This window comes from Tigriopus californicus, chromosome 3, assembly GCF_007210705.1.
Source record: "Tigriopus californicus strain San Diego chromosome 3, Tcal_SD_v2.1, whole genome shotgun sequence".
Lineage (NCBI taxonomy): Eukaryota > Metazoa > Arthropoda > Copepoda > Harpacticoida > Harpacticidae > Tigriopus > Tigriopus californicus.
In genome coordinates, this window is record NC_081442.1 from 1048736 (window position 1) to 1070258 (window position 21523).

Consider the following 21523-nt stretch of genomic DNA (forward strand, 5'->3'; position numbering starts at 1 on the left):
AAGGCGTTTCTCCTTGAGTGATTTTTCCCAAAGGCCTTCTTTTAAAACTTGTTTCTATTTGTCAAAGAAATGAAAAAGCCTCACGGAACATTCAATGAATCCCATAGGCCTGAGTTGGGGAAGAACACAAAAGAAATGAACTGGAGAGCGCTAAATTTCTTACCCAGAGGGCGCTCGCCCTCAGAGTTTTGATCGCCAAGATTGAACGCAAGAATGTATACCGTGAGATGAAAAGTGAAATCAAAGACGCTCGTTGAAAGTTCAAGATCTATCTTAGCAGAGTGAAATGAGCTTTCAACTTTTCAAGAGCCAATATGGACTTGTCAAGTTTCTTGAGCTATGTGCGCCCCATAATTTCCCCATTTTGTGATCCTCTATCCAAGTTTTGAGCGCTTGATTCTTAAAGCAGTCAAGATTGCAATTTTCCTCGTAATATTCGCCGACTCTCTGATGTCTTTCATATTCGTGAATCATGAAAGATTCACACATGCACACTATCCCTTTTATTTGTTTGCATAGTTTTCACGTCCGAGGAGCTCCAAGCCAATTTGTTTTAATACTCTCTAGTAAATTTACGCACTATCAAACCTGATTGGGAAACAATACTCTGAAGTTCAGCCCTTCGTAACAATGTTTAATTAGGCCTTCAAATGAAAGCAGTTTCGCGTGTGTTCTGAAGAACAAAAGCCACAACTCGCTCGGGTCTTATTAGCTCATCATCAGAGCCTATTGATAGAAACTTTGTAGGATCCCCTTCATTTCCAAACGAATTGAAGCGAACGAAATACGTCATGGACAACTTGTTTGTTTCCTTTGCGTCCTGAAAATTCCGCTCCTAAAGCTGAATGACTTCACACAATCCCAATTATGATACTCTACGTACGTTCTAAAAGACAAAGGAATTTCAATTGGCAGAGAAACTTGATGGAGCCAAGGCTGTGACCAACCTGTACTCCAAAAGAGACCTACATCGCAAATTGAACACGAGCCAAAAACCCTTAGAATCCACTGAATTTTACTAAGAGGAGTCAAAAAAAATAACAAGCTAAATAATGACAGCAGACCAAGTCGAGCAGGGAGTGGGGACTTGGTAATTGATAATTTTAGGTTATATTTTAGAAAAATAAATCTGTTACCCGCAAGCCCTGGTCACAAGCCATATGTAAGTAAGAGTACAGAGGTGACCTGTAACAGCTAGACTGTTCCACTAATGATCTAGTGCTCGCTAGGTTGTTGTACCCGAAGCACCACAATGGTCTCATCCAATGTCTCATCATTGCAATAATGGAATGTAGAGAGAAAACCTCAAAATAGATCATTCTCAATGGACCAGACCTTTTCTGTGCTCCTCAAAATGCTACTTTGAAATCGGAACACATTGTGAAGCCCGTTTTACCATGCCCAGATCTTCATGTAACACCCGTCCTTAAGCACCTGAAAGTCCCCAGAGTTCTCCTCCATAGAAGCCCGCCTGTTTGTTTCCACAGAGATACTCCTGCACAGCAACAATCAAGGCCTCAATCTTTTTATTCATGTGGCAATTTGGTTCCGCCGGGTCTTTTCTGGCCTTAACATGGACCGAGATCCTGCAAACTTGGTCGAGACTGGGCGGAACATCCCGTGGGTAGCTTAATACGAATTGAATGCAATATGATTGAGCTCACGGTGAGATCTAGTGGGGTTGTTGAGAACACATTCTTTGGTTTCGAGTCCCGTGCGTAATCGATCACTTGCTTTTACACGTATTCTTCAAAATTTGTCTAACACCACGATGTAACGATTGAAAAAAAATATCTATAAGTATTAGTCGGGCACCTCGTCATAGTACTTAATTTAGGGCACAACCTTCATGTCATCCTATCAGGACGATCCTGCCATCCTCCTGGAAAACTAGGCCCAGCTTTTAAAAAGCGAAGCCTTTTAGAGCATTCAAACGCTGTGAAGCCTGAAATACTTGTGCAAGCTCACTAAAACATCTTTTTGCTCATTTTGTTCAAATTATACCCATTATTGATGAGAAGGACGTTCCTTTGCAATTTGACCTTAAACGGTATTAACTTAAAAAGGTTGAAATCATATTTGAAATGAAAGAAGACTTACTTTGTGATAATTTGAATTATGTTGATCATCAAAACCATGATCATACATACTGGATAATTTAAACTCGCTATTTCGCGACCAACGGCATGGTTTCTATTGGGTATTCTATCACTACTTTTGTAGCACCTCTTCCCTCGTTATCGAGGCCTCATTCACCTTGTATGTTTATAGAAATGGCTGAATCAGTATATCATGAATTTCGTTTTATCACAAAGGACCTTTTGTAAAAGTGTTCAAGATTGACCACGAACAATGCACGTGATGCGCGAGTTCCGTTCCAGCTCTGATTGTGCGATACGTGACGAAGCGATTCATCTATGATTATGCGCCCGAAATCGCCAAGGTCTATCAACATCAAACTGTTTTGGACCAAGAAGAGGTGAACATGGAGATCTGGGACACAGCTGGGCACTTCAATTCCAGTGCCGAACTCCGTCATCTGGAAGTATTCGTCCGTTGGGCGGACGTGGTGGTTTTGGTCTATTCCATTACGGATCGAGCCTCCTTCAATTTGGCTCTTCAACTAATGGAAACCATCTCGCAAATACGACCTCGACAACAACAACAGCAGCAGCAGCAGCAACAGCAGCAGCAACAAATTGAGCAACGTCAACAACAACAAGAGCCACAGAGTCAGTTCTTGAATGCACAAATGAAAGGAGGCGAGCACTCATCCTCGAGTCCGAGTTTTAATGCCAGACCCAAGGAAATCCCCTTATTAGAGCGCAACAACTCGACTCCCGCCAATTCCAAGGATCCTCTGAAAAACAGTTTTGAGGTACATTTTGCCCTTGCCCACCGTGTTCTTAAATACCCGTCTCCAGATGGAGGTAATAGGGGAAAAGCATAGGATGGCTAAATTTTACTTTCATACCGCTGTCAAAGATATCAAACATCCAACTTTGAATCAAAACTTGCGTCTGACATTTAAAAAAAAATGCTTCAGTCTGATGGTCACACTTGGTCTGGGCTGAAACTTACATTTGCAGAATTGTAATCTTTTATCGGGGTGCTTTTTGAACTAAGAAAATCAATAACAAACAAATTGCGTTATGATTTTCTGTTAATAAAACAACAAAATATAGCCCTGCAAATACACGTTTATGTATCAAAGGCTATCCAATTTATCAGCTCCTTTTGCAAAGGGTCTTTCAGCACATTGTCTTAGATTTTAAAGAAGGATGATCTCATTTGTAGGTCATGTGTTACGGCAATGTACCCATATACGCTAATAGAAAAGTGAGACAAACACTTAAAGAATATCATCCACATATGTGAACTATTCAAGAATACGTCTTTTGATGCCAACTCTTTTTTCTTCATTCTTGGCTTCAAAAAGCGTCCTCAAATATGATTATGATTTGATTTGGATAGATTTCAGCGGATTTTGAAGAGTGGGATTGAAAATCCCTCTCATATCTATCTTTCAGTTCTGTGAGCATTGTCCCGATTTCCCAGTCTTACTGGTGGGAACCAAATGCGATCTCTGGAGAGATCGACAAATTCGGGTGGAAACAGGGATGCAGATTTGTCAGCAATTTGGATGTGCAAACTTCAAGGAAATCTCTACCAAGGAAAGCATCGATGAGGTATACCATCACTACTTTACCAAGCACATATTCAAGATAAAAGAATGCAAGTGACATCCCAATTTTGAGGATTAGATTATCTGAAAAGGATCTTGAGTTCATCTTGTGCACAATACATCCAGAATACCAACAAAAGAGGGCACAACAATATAGACCGAAATTGCGTTCCAAATGAACTCTTTCCTAACAAAAAAGGAGCCTTCAAATTCATGTCAAGGTTGATACCAGTGGTCCCTTTTTTGTTGGAACTCTGCCGAAATGAACTTAGGAATTCGTGCAATAACCAGAAAATACTCGCTTCCCAACCCACCCCGAAAATGGAGTTCCCATACTTGAAAAAAACTCATTTAAGGATGCGAGAGAGCGAATCTCGTACCTCCAATGCTTCACTTATCGATAAACCTTCATCTATGTGTAGGTTGGTGATGTCTTCGAGGTGGCCTTGAGACAGGGTTGGCTCTATCGGCAGCACCGTGAGCTTACCAAGCATCGAACCCTGACCCTGTATCCCTCGTCCAGCTCTCCTGCGTTTGAAAAGTCGAACAGCATCGACAACGGGTGAGTGAGCCCAAATGAGCTCTTTGCAGCCTTTGATCCATCTGCGCCCGTCAAGTCTCTACACCCAGGTTGGCATGAAGGTCGGTTTAGGGTCAATTCTTAATCCTAGATAATGAGAAGGAAAGGTTACCTTCTGACTTCTGACCTTCAATTTGAGACTGGCGACTGACTTCACATCGAGCTTAACTGACAGTCCCAGAATAAGTGAACATGTGTAGTACGTACGGTATGTTGGACGTGTCCCTTCTCCAAATTTGGCAGAAGATGTAAACAAATTTGAAGTGCACTTTTCCGGGAAAGCACTTTCAAAATGAAGATGATGTCTCGTTTTCTATGAAAAGGGATGAGATGCTCGTTCCATTAACGTGGTTCAAAAGCCAATTTTGAATTTGACAGAGCAGTATTCGGTAAAAAAAAGAGACATGGTGGTTATATGCGGACATTCTCTCTGAGTGATGGTTGAAAATAATCTGACAATACTTTCAAGCAATATTAGCTGTTGATCAAACTAAGTTGATTGAAAAACATGGAAAATGTACACCAAGAATGACATCTGAAGGAAATCCAAATGGCACCATGTTAAAAAGGAGTCTAAAATGAAGATTGTTGCCAGCGCCAAATTATTGCGGAAGAGGATGCACACTAAGAAGGGTCTAATTTGCCTGAGGTAAAAAAGCTATTGTCGGAAAGCCCATGAGGGGAACGACTCAGTAAAGCACTTTTACAACATTCCTTATTAACAGTTTTTGTCAATGACCACACTCAACTCTCCAAAGGGAGGGAATATAAAGTAGCCCACTAAACATATTTATTTCTTTGGCTCTTTGAACCGTGAATTTGTAAACCCTATAGTAATAAATAATAAAAGATTAAATACTCTTACTTAACGTCATATACATACGCTTAATATCTGAACCACCCGTCAACTAAAGAAGACGGATATGGTTAGCCTTTAAATTTGACGTATCTGAATACTTTTATTGGGCAAGATTTTTAACAAAGCTCCCGATCCAGATTTCCTTCCCCGGAACATTTAGTTGTTCCAATCTTGATCTATTGGTGGGTTAAATATCTTTAAAAATTATCCTTTTTCTCTTAATGGAGGTGAGAAATCCACATTTATTGCCAGTATAAAATTGCATCAACAACAACGATTGAAATAGCAACAGCCACTATAACGGCTCTCCAGAATGTGCTAACATGTCCTGGCCAAAAATGACGAAATAATGTACTTGAGCAAGCCAGCAGAACTCAATCAAGAGTGTAAGGTGAGTGGTGACTTACGACGTACCTGCTGCCTTTAATCCTCCTTCCATCCAATTTCGAGCTCTGGACGAACAAAATTCGATTTACTCACTTCACCCATCTTAATCACGGACTCGCTGAAGGACCTTGGCACACTTCCGATCCAATTACAGGGTCTTTTTCCTGGAATTCCGGAGATGAGACCCCAGATGAGCGGGTTCAAGAACATTGTCTCTTATAACGAGAAGAAAACAACGAGGATTCTGTAAAAGTTGTTGAGTGTGCCCAGACGTCAACGTTGCACTTAATAAGAAATTTAACCCCTTGAATTGCCCGTTCCACCATCATGTTTTTTTTTGTGAAAAAGACGTGAATGTGATAGAATGTCAAGATTCAAGCTCTAGAAACGGGGAAATGGGAGTGCCTAAATACTGCAGTGTTGAACCCTCTACTTTCAATTCAGCACACTTTATCATAATTTCCACTTGATCCTTGTGTAGCACAAGATCTCTGACGAGATTAAAGAGACCTTTCTTTCATGAAAACCGGTTTTCATGGGTAAAATCTTGACTTGCGCCCCCCCTCCCCCTTTTATTTCATGGCTGTCTGTTCACGAGTGGCTGGATAGTAAGTCTTTAGTCACCTTTGAAGAGAAGGCAGATTTCGATGAATCAATTCATGGCTTCTAATTGTTTCTTGTCAAGAAATTACCTGAAATCCACTAGCACAAAAAGTGTATTCTCTGTGTTGGAGGTTTATCCAAGCTCGGATTTGAAAGGGTTGACATGGTTAAATTTCCAATTCGTTGGCCTTTTCATGCCCTCTTCTCTTCCGACTCGTTAGCATGACAAGGTGAACACGTCCAAAGTAGCTTGACCATATCGACTTCCTTCAAGCCTCATTTTTATAAACTTTATGCAAAAGAAGAAACTGCCGTTAAAAAGCTACATATAATGATATAATACTGTTACAAATCATAGGACCCGATACTGCCTATCGGAAATGTACATGAATGATGCGATCGTTGGTCGAGAGACGCTCGTCCCTACAGCCCTAACAACATTAACCCTAACAAGACAGAAAAGGAACATTTGAGTCAATTTTTTTACATGTCCTCAACTTTCAGCACAGCACTGTTCACACGATATATGAGCTAGCCGTGTTCTGGCAATGTGTTAACACTAGAGGGCTGGTTAACTCATCCATTTGAACGGTTATGAGACGTTGAAAGTAGCTTGGAAGAGAGAAGTAAAACGCAATCAGAGGAATTGCCATAAGAGTGCATCCTCAACCTAACCCGTTGTCCCGGAGGTTCTCGGCATAAAACGGGAAACATTGCACAAAATAAATACATTCATATGAACAAAAGCTCGCGCTTTAAAACCCCGAACGGCATATTATCATTGCTGCAGATGAGACAAATAATAGGAAATATCAGAAATAAAAGACGTTGTCGGGTTATACTTCAGAGTACATTTTAGATCCACATCCTGAGTGGAACAAAATATTATTTTCGGGGATTCCAGATTGTTTTCCCAGACACTTTGATCACGAAGGGCCACTCATTTTTCCAAAGTCTCGCTTCGGTCTTTGGGATTGACAGACGAGGAACGAACGAGTTGTTGGATCAATCAAGACACAGACTCAAGTACTGCTTTCATTGAAGACACCAAATCTGGCTTCATTCGGAATGTTTTCTGTCTGAAGCAAGGACCACTTCAAGGAGAGAGTGACACCATAAGATGAAGATGGTAATTGTCGTTGTGGCAAAGGACTTTTCAAAAAACTCTGATTTTGTTCATTTCCATTTGAAGTGATGTCAATGGACTTGAGAAGTCGTCAAGGAATTTAAAACTCGGCGAGGGTTGTCAATCACTGCCTTTTTTGCTGAGAATTGGTGACATGGATTAGCGTGGATAGAAAAAAATGCCAGACGTTGTGTAATGAAGTTGAGGCAAGCCAATTGACATTTTCCTTGTGTCTTCTTTCCTGAGAACAAAGAACGCACAAGCTATTATAGTGCGGAATTTGAAGCACGCATTTGATGTTGCATCTACCAAAAAGGTAATGTGCTTTTACAGATGTTTCAAGGAATGTTCAAGGGTACTACTATACGAGGAGTAAGACCAAGTTCCATGATGCACGGTACTCTCAAATTTTGTGTTTTTGGTCAATGTGCAAGCATTGAATAAATCTTTCGCATCATTTATCCTTCCTAATCCATGAATATTGAATATTAGTCTCGAATGAGTGTCCTTTCAACTTTTAGACATGACTTTAGAGATCCAGAGAATATTCATTTTGGGGGCGTTCAGAAAAATCTCTTGACCAATTCATCTCCCACATGTCATATTTCGAGTAATTACATTTCTTTTTACCATACCCAAATCTGAGCTGGTTCAGATGACTCGGTTCTTGATACCAATCGGGTTCCTCGTAAACGCAATGTTCCTAACATGTTCCAACATTGCAGGTATTCAGTCAAATAACCTCTACTGAGCACACCTTATCTGTGCATTTGAAATCAGCCCCGTCATCATCATTCTCATCATCATTTTTCCATCACATTCAGGTTGCTGACAGTGTGTGTGTGTGTGTATTTGACGTGTCCTCTTGCTCTGGTCTGGTTGCAGATCCATTGATTGGTTGGAGAACCAGCCTCCCGGGAACCTCATGCCTCCGTCGCCCAATTCGTACTTAGGGAATTTGTCCCCCACCTCATCCAACGGCAGTGCCGTGGGCAGCTTCTCTTCGGATGGGAGGAAACTATTGAACTTGACGGCTAACGCCTCCTCCAGCACTTCAATGAGCGCTGGTTCCACCACTGCAGTTGTCACTTTGGCTAATTCGAGTGCTTCTTCGGCGTCGTGCTCATCTGTCAATGAGACCACCCGAAAGAAATTATCTCCCATTGGACCATCAACCTTTAAATGTCAATCACTCATCTCCAATATCAAGAAGTGTATCACACCGGGTAAGGACATGATCTGGGGGAGGGATTCACAGAAAGGTTTTTTTCTATCTCTGGATGAGCATTGAAGACCAAAACCAAGTATAATTTCAGGTGAAAGTCTTTTTGGTTTGGTTTTTCACGGGCTTTTCTAACCGCTACAGGGAATGTAAACCCCAGTACTATCAAAATGAAAGGTTATAATTCGTCTATTTATTACCTTTCAATCTTTATATGATATTTGATCGACCAACGAATTTGAGTTGGCAGACCGAGCTAACCCTTGAATGTAGGATTGATCTGGAATGCCTTCTAAAAATTTGTCCAAGTCTGACTTGAAAGATGTAACCGGATCAACAAAGCCTACGTATTCCCTACGAATATTAAAGGGAAGCAAATAAAACAAAGAAGAAGCCCGAGAAAGAAGAGAAGTGGACTTCATTGTTCGAACTAGCCTGGATTCTCGAGGGCTTGAAGGTGCTCTCAAAATGCACATTAAGCCTCTACGGTCACTAGAATCGACCCTAAATCCTGGGTTGGGACAAAGATCATGGATGCTTTTGAAGACGTACAGTATCAGGTACCTTTCCTACCTTCTCTGAACACTGTACAGTCCCAACTTTTCTAGTCCCTCCCAATACGAGAGCTCTCTCATTTCTGTGATGTTCCTAGTGAAACATCTTTGGACTTGTTCGACCTTTTGCAAACCTGCTGAACACATTGGAGCCCAAATGGATGAAGCATATTCAAGATGTGGTTGACTAATCGACTTGTACAGAATTAGCATCGTGATGCTGTCTCTGGACTTAAACGTGCGATATATCTAACCACACATTTGGAAAGCCTTACCCACCTTCAATTGGATATGCTCATCGAACTTTCCATTATTTTGGAGGACTACACCTAGATCTGTCATAAATGAGACCTGCTCAATATGATTGGCAATCCTGACAATCAAAATCAAGAACAAACTTTGGGACTCAAATTTTTGGTTGGAACGGCACAATGACATCCGAAACAAGGCTTTTTGCGATTATTCATGATCAAATTGTCAAAACCGGAGCATTTCCTGATTAGAGGTATGCCAAAGATGCGTATCATTCATGAAGTACTGAAACTCGTTTCTTTTTCAAGTAACAAACGTATTGCATAACCATTCACACTAAGAGCAGAATAAGAAGAAGTAGAGGAAATACCTTTGTGAAAGCTAAGTAAAAAACATAACGGAAAAACTTTTAAAAACTGAATGTGCAAGCCAAAAAATACATAAAATGTGAGTGTATCACACATTACAAATATTTGCTGGGGCAAAAATGTAGAATGAAAAATTGAAGAAGGTATCTTTTTTCAACGCTTAGCAAACTAATGCCCACCTTTGACAAAATGCGATACAAATACAACGATCGGATTGTCCTCAAATCTGAGATAAAAAGGAAGAATATCGTTTTCAGCTGGCCGTCCGATGTTTCATTCGCTTCCATCTCAAAAATACCTAGCCCCTCCGGGTCCTTCGGGGTTGACATCCAGCATGGGCGTGGCCGATTTTGACGGGATCATCATCGAGGAGCACCCCAACAACCCGAGTCGAAAACTTTTCCGATCTCGCGCCAATACGGACAGTCGACTTTGCTCAAGGAGTCGAAGCATGTCAATGGGTGCCAACATGAACCCATTCTTCACCATTGGCAATGAGACCATCGATAACAAGGTATTCCTAGCCTGTACATAAGGCACATTTGACATTATTTCACAAGATTTTCTCTTCCTTTATAGGATGACACGTGGAAACCCAAAAGGAAAACAAGCGTTTTCTTTCCCTAGCTTCATAAAACATTCGCATTTTTGGGACCTGTTTGAAGAAACTTTGTTATTGTTGTGAATACTGATGACAAGAGAAGCGCAAGTTGTTGATAATCAGGGCATTAGTCGTTCCTCAATAAAAGGAACGAATTACAGTTACAGTTACATTAGTCAAAAATAGTAATTCGTTACACGACGATTACTCGAAAAAAAAATGTAATGGCGTTACTCGTTACTTTTTCTAAGATGACCAATATTTTATGGTTTACTCCATCCAGACCATTCTTTTCAAAAGAAATGTAGTTTTTCGACTCAAGCAGTCCTAAGGCGTAAGATTTGAAGATTTCTTGTCAACAGTTTTCAATAATGCGCCTTGGCATTTAACCTTGGCATAATTGTTCAAAATGTATTGCATCATAATACTTTGAGGAGTCAAGATCGGGACCCTGGATGGGATCATGTTTGTTAAAGGTTTGAAACAATGTCGCAAAATTCGTGATGGAAAACAGTATTAGCCGTTGTGAAGTCGGTAAAGCTTCTCTGTAAGAAGTCCATCCCTTAAGTGAAGTGAAGTGAAGTGAGGAGGCTTTGGAAATTTGAAGCATCATATTCAAGCCAAGGAGACATATTCCGTGCTTGAGTCCAACGGAATTTGATTGAGAAGATGTAAACACTAAAGTAGCAAATGCAACAAGATTCAAAACCATTAACACCTTCAGAGCGGTTAAGAGCAAACACAATTTTCAACTCTGACTTTCTTTGATCAAAATATACTAGATGGAATTAGTAAAAATGGCAATTTCAGTGGAGCTTTAAGGTTCTTCAGTTGTCACGAGATAAACAAAAAATTAAAGGCCATCATGGAAGCTGAAAAAAGAACGAGTAACGAGTAATTCTTGTAGATTTTGGGACGTTACAATTACACAATTTTAAAATTTATTGCAATTACAGTTCTTTTTTCGAGAAAAGGAACTAATTACTGTAATTTCGTTACTTGTAATTTCGTCACTAATGCCCTGTTGATAATGTGATTTCGTTTAATGATGAAAAATGCTTTCGTGAAAAGAATTGGATGCCCGGTCCCCAAAAGAGAAGGATATTGGATAAACATGACTCCTATAGAAACGAAGGCAGAAAAAGAAAATCTGTTGACAAAAATTTCGAACTCATTGAAACATTGTGAGCTTCGCATTTTCTTGATGTCGTCTTTAATTGTCTTTGAAGGTCTTTTTTTCGAAGGACAAGTGTTGAAAATCATTCTGTGACTGGATTGCTCTCTGGAACAGCTTGAATATTCGTGATTGTAGCTGTGTCAAAGTTTGTCTGAAGAAGTGTTGTCCATGTTCATGTGATGTCCTCCAGACTTTAGGGTTCAAACATGCATATGATATCGGATTGTATCTGATCGTTTTCCATTTCATTCAATCATCTCTATTTTTGATTGGCACATCCATTGCATTCAAATAAAAGTCATTTACTTTGGTACTGTGGTTGGTTAATGCTGGCAATATCGAAGCGAAGAAGCCAGTCAGAACAAGCTGATGGTTTCTGGACGAATAATCGCCCTTTACCGACGACTAGGTTTTGCTTTGTCAAACAAAGGTGAATTCTTTCATAATCATATCCTACACATTTGCACTTTCCTCTAACAAGCTCTCAAACTCGAGGTTCAAGCCAACCAAGAATCAAAAACAAAAACAAACGTGTGCGTGGTATGTACTAGTCATTGCGCACTAAAATATAACAAAATTTGATCAGAAAATACTTTCAATAGGTTATTCTAGGTTCCAGTAATGGTTGAAGATCAGTTTTGACATCATCTACCTCTAATGTGACTATTATTTCATCCCATTAAGTAAATGCACGTACTGATGGGATCAAGAGAAGCGGAAAACAGTGCTGCCAGATGGCGCTTTAGCCTGCCAGATTTTGGTACTTACAGCGTTTCTAGATTCTGTCTGGCGGGGAGATTTTTCTTTTGGCGGGGAAGATCAATCTGGCCGTTTTCTGGCCTTTTTGAACTTTGTGTGGGGGAAATTTTCAACATTAACTGATAGGCTGATTTAGGTGGGTTACTGGCGTTTTTGAATGACTTTAGGCGTTTTTGACCCAAATATCATAGGAATTAGCATATTTTTCCAAAGCTTTGAGGATGCTTTGCAAGAATGGAAGTTGTGCGTGGCAATTTTATCTCATCGCACTTTCAGTTTCATACTTTAGAGCAATAAGGGCCCTTATTTGCAACGTCACACAGACCAAAGAAAATGGGAAGAGGCATGATAGATTGCTAAATAAACTGCTCTTGCCTTGCCTTGAATGCAATTTCTTTTCCGGACATTATGCGACCCGGGGCATTAATTAAAAATAAGATTTTAATAGAATTGGCCAAAAACAACACAAACGCATAATTATTGAACAAAAAGGAGTTGGCCCAATCGGCCCTTTATGTGGAAGAGGCTGAGTGACAAAGCGCCCTCTGAAGTGCAGAACGTAAAACATATTTCGTGCAACATAAGGGGGCTATTGATTAATGTACAGCACACTTTTGGGCACAAATTGACGCGTTTGAATTTTGACTCATGCTTCACTTGTACGATGAATTCATCTCTCTAGAAGTAACATGGCTATGTGTTTAGTGCAAATAGAGTACACACGTTACTGTTTCAATAGAGGTTTTCAAGGTTTTCAATTTTGAGTTTTCAACTTCAGAGGCAATCATTTTTTTCACGGCTTCTTTCTCAGTACATGCATAAGATGTGGCACAATTTTGGACAAAACGGCACTGCATTTTTTTTTACTGAAATCGAGGTATGGCCAAATAAACACAACTTTCACTTGTTTGAGCATTACAAAAATGTCCCCATCCTCTTCAGCCTCTTTCAAAAAAACAAACCAAAGACAAATATGCAGGGCCACTATGAAAGTTTTCAGAGTTGAAAAACTTTTTCGGTCATAGATTCTAAGATGCTTGAAGGTGGACTATGATTTTAGGCAGATGCCAAGTCACTCACATTTTTATGTCTCAAAAATGTTCAAATAGTACACCTCTACATCCACTAAAACAATGATCCATGGCTCTGCTTTATGAGATGCAATGTTTCAAAGTAGTTGAATTGTGAAATCCACAGAGTAGGGTAAATTTTTTGCCACTCTGCTAATTTACACTCCACAATCTTGAAATGTCTGGTCATAACCGCCATTGGGGACAACAAGTTCTGTGTATGACACAAATAGTTAACGGAAGGCCAGGAAATTCAACTCATACAGAAAAGCATCTGACTGTACATTGAAATGCCTTAGAATACTAAGAGAATATCTGGCGTTTTTCTGGCGTTTTTTTCAAAACATTTTTGGCCATGAAAGCCTTGAATTGGCGGTTTTGGGGGTCATCTGGCGTTTTTAGCCTGTCGCGACCTGGCAGCACTGGCGGAAAACTCCTTGCAAGGTTTTTCTCGCGACCCTGACCAAACGAGAATGGGCACATTGGCGTGGCCATGACATCCAGTTGACGAAAATCATTTCATGAGTGTAAGCATAAATGACAGATAAGGAAGCAAGACTTGTAAGTGGTTACCGAGCTTTTTTTAGAAGGCTTAAAGGTTGGATTGCGTAAGAATTAGAGTTTACAATTTTGATTTCATTTTCTGATGGCTATCTCTGAGATTTGCTATATCTACCAAATAAGGAGCTAATGCCTTGGTAGATCTTTGGCTGGGACATGATCTTTGTATCTAAAATAACAAGGCTTCAGAAAAGTACGACCCCTTGGCGTAAGATGCTTCAGCATATTTAAGCGAAGCATTAACATTGAGTCAAAAACTGGCCAAAGCTTGGAATCAGGAAATGACAAACCGAGAAACTAGGGATTGCGGAGTCTCGGCCTTGATTACGATTTTTCTTTTTGTACCAAGTCTTGCGTCACACCAAATTGACGCGTAATAGAGAAAGAAAGACAAAAGTGACGAAAATGGACAGAAATTCATTTTTTTCACATTCGATTCCATTTTCCTCCTCGGCTTTACTCAAACAAATTTCTATGAATGAATTCGCCATTCTATGAGGAGAATTGGCTAACGTGATGCCTGGCTTTCCTGAATGGGCTGTCACAATAAAGATTGGGTTTGAGGATTTTTTTGTTATTTCATTATTTTTTATTGGCAGATGTAAAAAGAGTGTCATGGGCCGTTTCTGCAACCTTGGGCGGCCAGGAACATTGTGGACCATAACGTGTTTTTTTTTCTTTTTCGTCCTTTTATGGCCCAAACCATGATTGTCATATATGTTATATATGTGTGCACATTTTCATTCATTCAAAAAATATCAACTACTTGCTTGAAAAACTTATTTGCTTTAAGAACTTCAAACTCATTAAATTGACGGAAACGATTGCTGAATGAAGTTGAGTTTTGCCAATCAAGAAAGTGCTAGCCAAAGACAATCATACTTTGTTTGCAGATATTTGGCGGGCGGACAAGCAATTGATTGATATTTTTTGCATGAAATTGAGGAAGTCAAAAAGTAAGTGCAAATTCCTATTCTTTGCAATTTTGGAATTGCTGTCACTCTTCTAACAAGTTTGAAATAGAGTAATAAAATCTAAAATGACATTGTAGAAACATGTGCTTTGATCAGAAGACTATCAGATCTGTCTAGCAAAAGGCGAACAAAATTTATATTTGTTGAGAGCTGAACTTAAATTAAACCTACTCGTTAGCGTTTATGGCATGCTTATTTTGCTTTGGGTCTTTGAGGCAATTGTCAATGTCTCAAATCATTCTGATGGGCAATCGTGAAAAAACATCTTAAAAGACTACCAAACGAATTTCCTCCCTTGGATATTCCTCCACTTTCAATCATTTCAATCATTTTATTTATAATTCTAGTCACCTCTCTTCGCAGGACTCTAGGTGCCTACATCCTAACAATTGAGTCACAAAAAGTGAAGTCGTTGATATTTTTTATTCTTATTCGTCCCTGAATTTGGCCTGACCACGTCGCCCTCGTCCACGCTCCCAGTGCGCACATTGAAGGGCACTCAAGACTAAGGAACGCCTTTTGTCGGACTTAACCAAAAAATCTGATTTTGTTTGTATTCATCGAACCAGGCAACACAGCCAGACAACACCATTCGTTTGATCTGGATGGCCGAGCCTATGGGCCCTGCAGCCCTCATCGAGCGTCATCTTGGTCTGCGCCTGGTCTGCAACTCGGTGCGAAACAAAAAGACTGGGCCTAGATCCAGTGTTCCCAGGGCAAATTTCCTTTCAGGTCAATGATGACGCTAAGCGTGAAATACTATCTTCCAACCTTGCCCTTCTTGTCATTTTTTGATGTCCTTCTTTGGGTTGGTTCTAGATTAATTTACTCTTAACATATGTATTGCTTGATTTTTTTTTACGAATACCCATTAAGGACGCAATGGGTGAGAACATTATGGGCAAAAATAATAACAATACGAAGAAAGCACAGACTCGGAAACCTTAAACTACTTTTCGTTTCTTTTTAACCACAGTTGTGTGATATTGGGGGATATATCTGAAGGAAACTTTGTGACACTACATTCTTGCATTTTTAGATCGAAGGATTGCTTGCTAAAGCCTTGCCCTTCTAGATCATTTTTTCTGAAAGGATTCTTTACTGCAACAACATTTTTGATAAAACTAGTGGCATTTTGAACCTATTTGCATAAATCAAGAGCACTTTTATGGCGAAAAAAGTTATTTTGGACGGATTTATTGTTACTTGCAGGACGTTTCAAGATAGAAATTACAAACCTGGCTCTTTATGCCTCTGGACGACTTTGGCTATGGCCATCTCGTCTTTCTCAATGCCTCTTTCTTGGCCTCCCTGAAGCTTAGCAGACGAAATAAACCTCAATCCTCTTTGTCGCTTCACTCCCTCGCTCACTCACACTCACACCCGCAGTAAGAAAGAGAACGAGAGAGGAAAAGAGAGAGAGAGAAGAAGAAGCGAATCAGGAAGTGCCAAAACAAGCTGGAAATTCATCCCTGGGCTTAATTTGTGTCAGGTAAGAAAAGGTTTCTGCATCACATAACGTTCAAAATCAAAGGTTAGGCTTAGATAGAAGCTATGAGGACTGTTTGAACGGGTCAAGACCCAACTTGAAGGTTCCTGAAATTGATGCGCAATTTCTAGAGTCAAGGCCCTTTGGGTGAAGGCCACTAGGCCTGAGACGTACACTTCAATTCAAGAGGGAATTATTTGCCAATGAGTATTCAAACCATTGTCTTAAGTGTTTGGGATAGTGACATTCGAGGTTGGAAGTTATGAAAAACTGTGTTCGTGACATGACTACTATATACAATATGGAGCGTTTTTTTTAGTAAAAAGTCTCTTTTTGTTGTTGTTCTTTGTCCTAATTTTTTCTTGGGCCTCAAGTGAAAGATTGCCTTTTAGCTTTGAGTAGCTTTGAAATTGAACAAAAAGACAATTCCTCTTTTTGATCATGCCTTGAGCAAAATTGCATGAATGACGAATCAGTATTAGGTGAAGGAATAGCTGATTGAATATTACATGTAACGAAAACAAGGGTTTGGCTTTAGCCCTGATTTAACATGGATGGTTTAACAGTGGGCTGCGCTCTTCTTGTTTTTTTATATCGTACTTATTGTTCTGACTTTCATTGGCCCAAGACCTTTTCCATCTACAGAATAGCCTGATATTTTGACAAGCAACAGTTATTAGTGACGCCATTCATCGCTCCAAACGATGAAATAACGAAATAACGAGCCTCTTTCATTTGTCCCGTCGTTCCTGGAACTGATTTATCTCCCAAATATGGGCCCTGACATCAAATGATTCTTCCGATCCCTAATCACTGATCCCATGCCAAACTCAACATTCATTTTTCAGCCCTATATAGCGTAAGTTTCATCTTTTGTGGAGCTCATGGCGGAAGAAGTGGCGCCCACGACCTCGTTGTCCGGATCCGGATCTGGATCCTCCTCGGGTTCGGACAATGAGAGCTGGATCATCTTGGATCAAGTGGAAGACATCCCTGATCAAGAGATTGTCTCTGAACAACCCGACCGACCGCCTTTGGGTACGTTCTTGGTTGCCGTGGTCTTTGTTAATGCGTCAACCTTGGTAGTTTGTCGACCAGATTCGTTTCCAAGTTTACTTTTTGGTCATTTGATGCGCTCATGTTTGTTTAAAATCGTTTTGGGGGTCGAGAAAAAGTACCGAACAGTGTATTTGAATGCAATCGTTAAGTTGCCATTGCTTTTAATGAATAACATCGGATTTATAATTTAATTAAAGAGAGATGTCGCATACAGTATTTGACTACTTTCATCTAGTTCTTGGAGTGAAAGGACGAGCTCTAAAACCGGCCATGAAATACTAATCATGCTTTAAAAAGATTTCTCAGCCTTTTGAGGTAGTTAAAACACGTGATTTCAAACTGTGTCTCGGATTACCCATTGTTACTTTAATGAAAACTTAACGACTGTTTTGGATTAAAAAGAAGCACACCCTTCTGTAAGTCGATTGTTTGTCATGATTAAAAACGTCATGCATGGACATTGTCGATTTTTTTATTCAAAAAGTATTTCCATTGCCGTGATAATCTGGAGCTTCTTGTTCTTGTTTTGAGTTCGGTTTGATTTGTTTTTTTTTTTTTCTTGGCCCGATTATTTTTCAGCCGGTTCTCCTCACTCTAACTCGGGTAGAGTAAGTCGGAACCAGGAGGAATGTTGTTCGGATTCCGAACCCGAGGATCGTTCCAGTCTCCTCACCAAACTCACTCACATTTCTAACCTGTCCGCCTTTACTTACAACTCAGGTAGAAGTTAACCGCTTTTTTGTCCCTGATTCGCTTCCTGAATTTGTTGACTAATCATCTTTTTGGGAGTTACTTTGATATGGATATCCGGGTTGAAACTCTTTGGAACTGCGATCCTTTTTTCAGATGGACCGGAAAGTGTTTGTTCAGATGGGATCCCCATTTCTGAGGATCTTTTATCTGAGGAGAAGTCCTCGCAGTACTTGTGGAATTCTGAGATCGCCTCTGACGATTTGATTGAAGAAAGTGTTGAGGTCCGAGAAAACCCGGACGAGACCCAAGTCATGAATCTCCTCGGACAAATGAACCCTCAATTGAACATCTCACAACTGACTTTGAAACAACATGACCTCGACGAGGAGGATGAGGATGAGCGGGAGGACAGTATCTTCGCCGAGGACGCGAGTGATATTGATTTTGATGAAGACATCGAAATCATTCCTCCTAGATCGTTTTGTTCCACATCAAGCGATCTCTCAACCCTTTACCCCTCCAATGAGCTGCCCGAATCTTATCCCAATGTACGTAATTGCAGCTTGATCTGGGCTTTCGTGTCATCTCTCGCGATGGGATCCCTTGTTCTTATTCCAGATCAAACGAGGTCAAACCTACAGTCACAAGCGAAAAGACAATGTCAACTACGTGCTCACCGGACTTTTGATTGGTTTTATGGTACTCGTAATGGGCCTGGGAATCGGGCACTTTCTCGGTTGGTCCGAGCGTCTCGAGCTTCAGGAGTATTATGCGGATATTCGAGAGGAGCGCTTGGAAGCCCTGGAGGACAATCTAGTCTCTTGCATGACTGGCCCCGAGGGACAGGGTCAGGATGACCAGGATTTGGATGATAAGGTCATTCGGCAGTTGTGGGAAGAGAACAAAGAGCTTAAGGCCCAGTTAGAACAGCTCAAGAACGAGCAGGATCAGGCGTACGAAAGTTCGGACAAAGTCGAAGAGGAATTGAGCGCCATTTTGCGTGATCGACTCAACGATCTCCTGACTGCCAATGCTGACTTGGAGAAGGAAGTGGCCCGACTCAGATACTCCCATGGGGCCATGGTGGAGGTTGAGGACTCCAAGGCTAAATTGGAAGAGTCGGCCATTCATCTGAAATCCACCAAGGCCAACTTGAACTCCATGGTCCATGAGAATGATCAATTGAGATTGGCCATTGGGAAAGCGAGATATGGCACACCTTCTGTTCCTGTTCCAGAGAGACAACGGATCAACCATTTGCAGACCGAGAATGAAGAGCTAAAGAAAGAGGCAAGTCCGCTTTTTGTCTCTCATTACGGAGAGACGATGATTATGGATTTTTAAAATGCTTTGTGGTTCCAGGTCCGCCGAATGCGCTATAGTATGCCACAAGGATTGGGTCTGAACTCGCCTTCCAAGAATGAGGAGATCTCAGCCCAGGACAATGCCACATTTGTCGATGAAGGCTTTATCGAGATCGAGGATGACGACCAAGAATATGAGGGGACATCCGAAAAGGTGTCCGTTCTGGATTCATTCTCCGATCTGGTCTTCAACACAACCCAAGAGTTCTTTGGGTTTCAATCCAAAGACTTCAATCTGAGTGTAGCGTCCGATATGCTTCAAAGTTTCAATGACAAAGTCCACAAAGTTTGGGATGAGGCCTTGGCCTCGTCAGAAGACGATTTAACGGAATTCAAAGATATGACCAAGCAGTTGGAAAAGATGCTGGAAGACAAATGGATGGAATTGCTAAGTCTTGCCCAAGATGAAGAGGTTCAAAAGCAAGCCGATAACGCAAGGAAGACACTGAGCAAGCTCAGCAAAACTCTCTTTGAGACTCTCAAATATGCCGAAGAATCTGTGACAAGCAATGCCGATGTTCAAGATTGGTTGGGGTCCTTGGCCCAGATCCAAGCGGGCCTTAACAAGAAATGGAATGGAATCCTGGACAAGTTCCACAATAAGAAACAACGCAGAGGTGATATGGCCGAAGGGGAATCTGATTCCCTGGCCAACAAGGCCAGTTCCCGTTGGTCTTCGAAGAACACGGATTGGACGTTTGAACGGGCGAAAACGCGGAAAGAGGCTCGCCAAGCGGAACGCCGCAGTGATTGGCTCTTTGAGCGGGCTCAGAATCGGAAGCGCTTCCATGAATTCGAAGCCGTGGATTGGCATTCAAAGCGAATGCTCAACAAGTGGTGCGATGAGGAGGATGAATGCCACACACTATCAGAGGTAAGGGTTTTAAATCAAACTTTAAAGTCACATGCCAATCCTGAGTTGGATGTAAAATGCTGAGCTTTAGTCATGGCTTGAAGACTGATTGTCAATGTTAATATTTAATTGTAATATTTATTGCTCATAAGTCATAACATTTTCGTAAATTTCGCAAGTCAAGCATAATGTTTGATAGCTACTAATAATAAATGATAATAGGTAATGATTGAAAGTGAGAATGGCGTTCAAATAGATGCCATAATTGTAAGAATAAAGGTGCAGTTTCTTTATGATGACTTTTCTCAGAGTTTATGTACTTGTTTCTCTCCTCATCATCATCAAATGTTAAGCACTTTTCCAAATTATATATTTATGCTTTAAAGAGTCTTCCTAGTATGCAGTTTAGAAGCATTAAGTCCTCGACAACCACTCTGATATAAAGTTGATTTCTCCCTAATTTAGCTCAATCCGTCTTCGGTGAATCACGGCAAGCAATCCAAGAAGAGAGGAGATGAATTTACCTTCTCTGGGGATTCGAAGCAAAAAACGATCTTTCAGGGCAAGAAAAAGTCCAAAAAACGCCAATTTGACGAAAGCAAAATCATTGACATCAATGAGGACCTCTATACGATCAGAGATGGAGGAAAAGAGCCCCAGAAGCATAAGAAATCGTCGTGGAAAAAGAGTCGACATGATCAGAAGAAACCCCATTTCAAGCGAAGCCACGGTTACGAATCTTACACGCCAAAAGTTTTCTAATCAACGCAAAGTCCGAAACTATTTTGGTCAGTGTAAAAAGGTGAAAAAAAAAATATTCATTCTGTTTCAGTTACCTATCTTTCAATTTGAATGTAGACATGCTTGTCGTTTTTCTGGTTCTTAACTGCATTTCGCCAATCCAAGTGGTCTTCATACCAATTTGTTCCTGGTTTATAGTCTTTTGGCCCTAATTGGCTTGGTTTCCTTTTCTTTTGTACTAATCCTGGGTCAATTATATTGGGTTATAATTCTGATTTTCATGGATGTTTCGTGCAACTCACGTGGGGGCATTGCAATCATCAACCAAAGTATTTTTTCGCAAATAAACCAGTAAGCAATCACTATTTATGTCCCCCATTTTCAATCCTAAAAGCAGATATTGTTACAAAAAAAACACAAACCTTCATAGTCGTTTTGAATTTTCATCGCCATTGTTTGAAAGTTCACATTTGTATCCAAATGAAGCGAATAAATGTCGATAAATATGATGTTGTCGATATTTAGTTCATTCTGTAAAATTTGCAT

General features: G+C 40.5%; 2 protein-coding genes and 1 long non-coding RNA gene across 4 annotated transcripts in view; all 3 read left to right on the plus strand.

The window, feature by feature from the left end:
* The window catches only part of LOC131877985 (uncharacterized), a 12844-nt gene extending 1117 nt beyond the window's left edge, over positions 1-11727 (plus strand). The window contains exons 3-8 of the mRNA XM_059223858.1: positions 2382-2878; positions 3531-3689; positions 4108-4247; positions 8126-8466; positions 9894-10150; positions 10216-11727. Of these exons, the coding sequence (XP_059079841.1) occupies positions 2382-2878; positions 3531-3689; positions 4108-4247; positions 8126-8466; positions 9894-10150; positions 10216-10263 (1442 nt within the window). The 3' untranslated portion in view covers positions 10264-11727. The remainder of the gene's footprint in view (positions 1-2381; positions 2879-3530; positions 3690-4107; positions 4248-8125; positions 8467-9893; positions 10151-10215) is intronic.
* Positions 11728-13745: 2018 nt separating this feature from the next.
* On the plus strand, positions 13746-16016 carry LOC131877998 (uncharacterized). The gene is made up of 3 exons (XR_009372936.1): positions 13746-13804; positions 14698-14760; positions 15991-16016. It is a non-coding gene; the product is annotated as an uncharacterized LOC131877998 (long non-coding RNA).
* Positions 16017-16111: 95 nt separating this feature from the next.
* LOC131877980 (uncharacterized) lies at positions 16112-21486 on the plus strand. 2 transcript variants are annotated; one of them, XM_059223852.1, is made up of 7 exons: positions 16112-16270; positions 17116-17305; positions 17906-18046; positions 18173-18567; positions 18638-19309; positions 19382-20257; positions 20702-21486. In XM_059223852.1, the coding sequence occupies exons 2-7, from the start codon at positions 17152-17154 to the stop codon at positions 20996-20998; spliced, it is 2535 nt and encodes an 844-aa protein (XP_059079835.1). In that variant the 5' UTR covers positions 16112-16270; positions 17116-17151; the 3' UTR covers positions 20999-21486. The 2 variants fall into 2 exon arrangements, with proteins under 2 accessions (XP_059079835.1, XP_059079836.1); XM_059223853.1 differs by lacking the exon at positions 17906-18046.
* Positions 21487-21523: the final 37 nt, after the last annotated feature.

What these genes read in the sequence shown, in the direction of transcription:
- LOC131877980 (XM_059223852.1), top strand. Translation starts at nt 17,152, where the DNA reads ATGGCGGAAGAAGTGGCGCCCACGACCTCGTTGTCCGGATCCGGATCT. An exon ending in TGCCCGAATCTTATCCCAAT is followed by an intron (nt 18,568 to 18,637) that starts GTACGTAATTGC and finishes TTCTTATTCCAG; the next exon opens with ATCAAACGAGGTCAAACCTA. An exon ending in ATGAAGAGCTAAAGAAAGAG is followed by an intron (nt 19,310 to 19,381) that starts GCAAGTCCGCTT and finishes TTGTGGTTCCAG; the next exon opens with GTCCGCCGAATGCGCTATAG.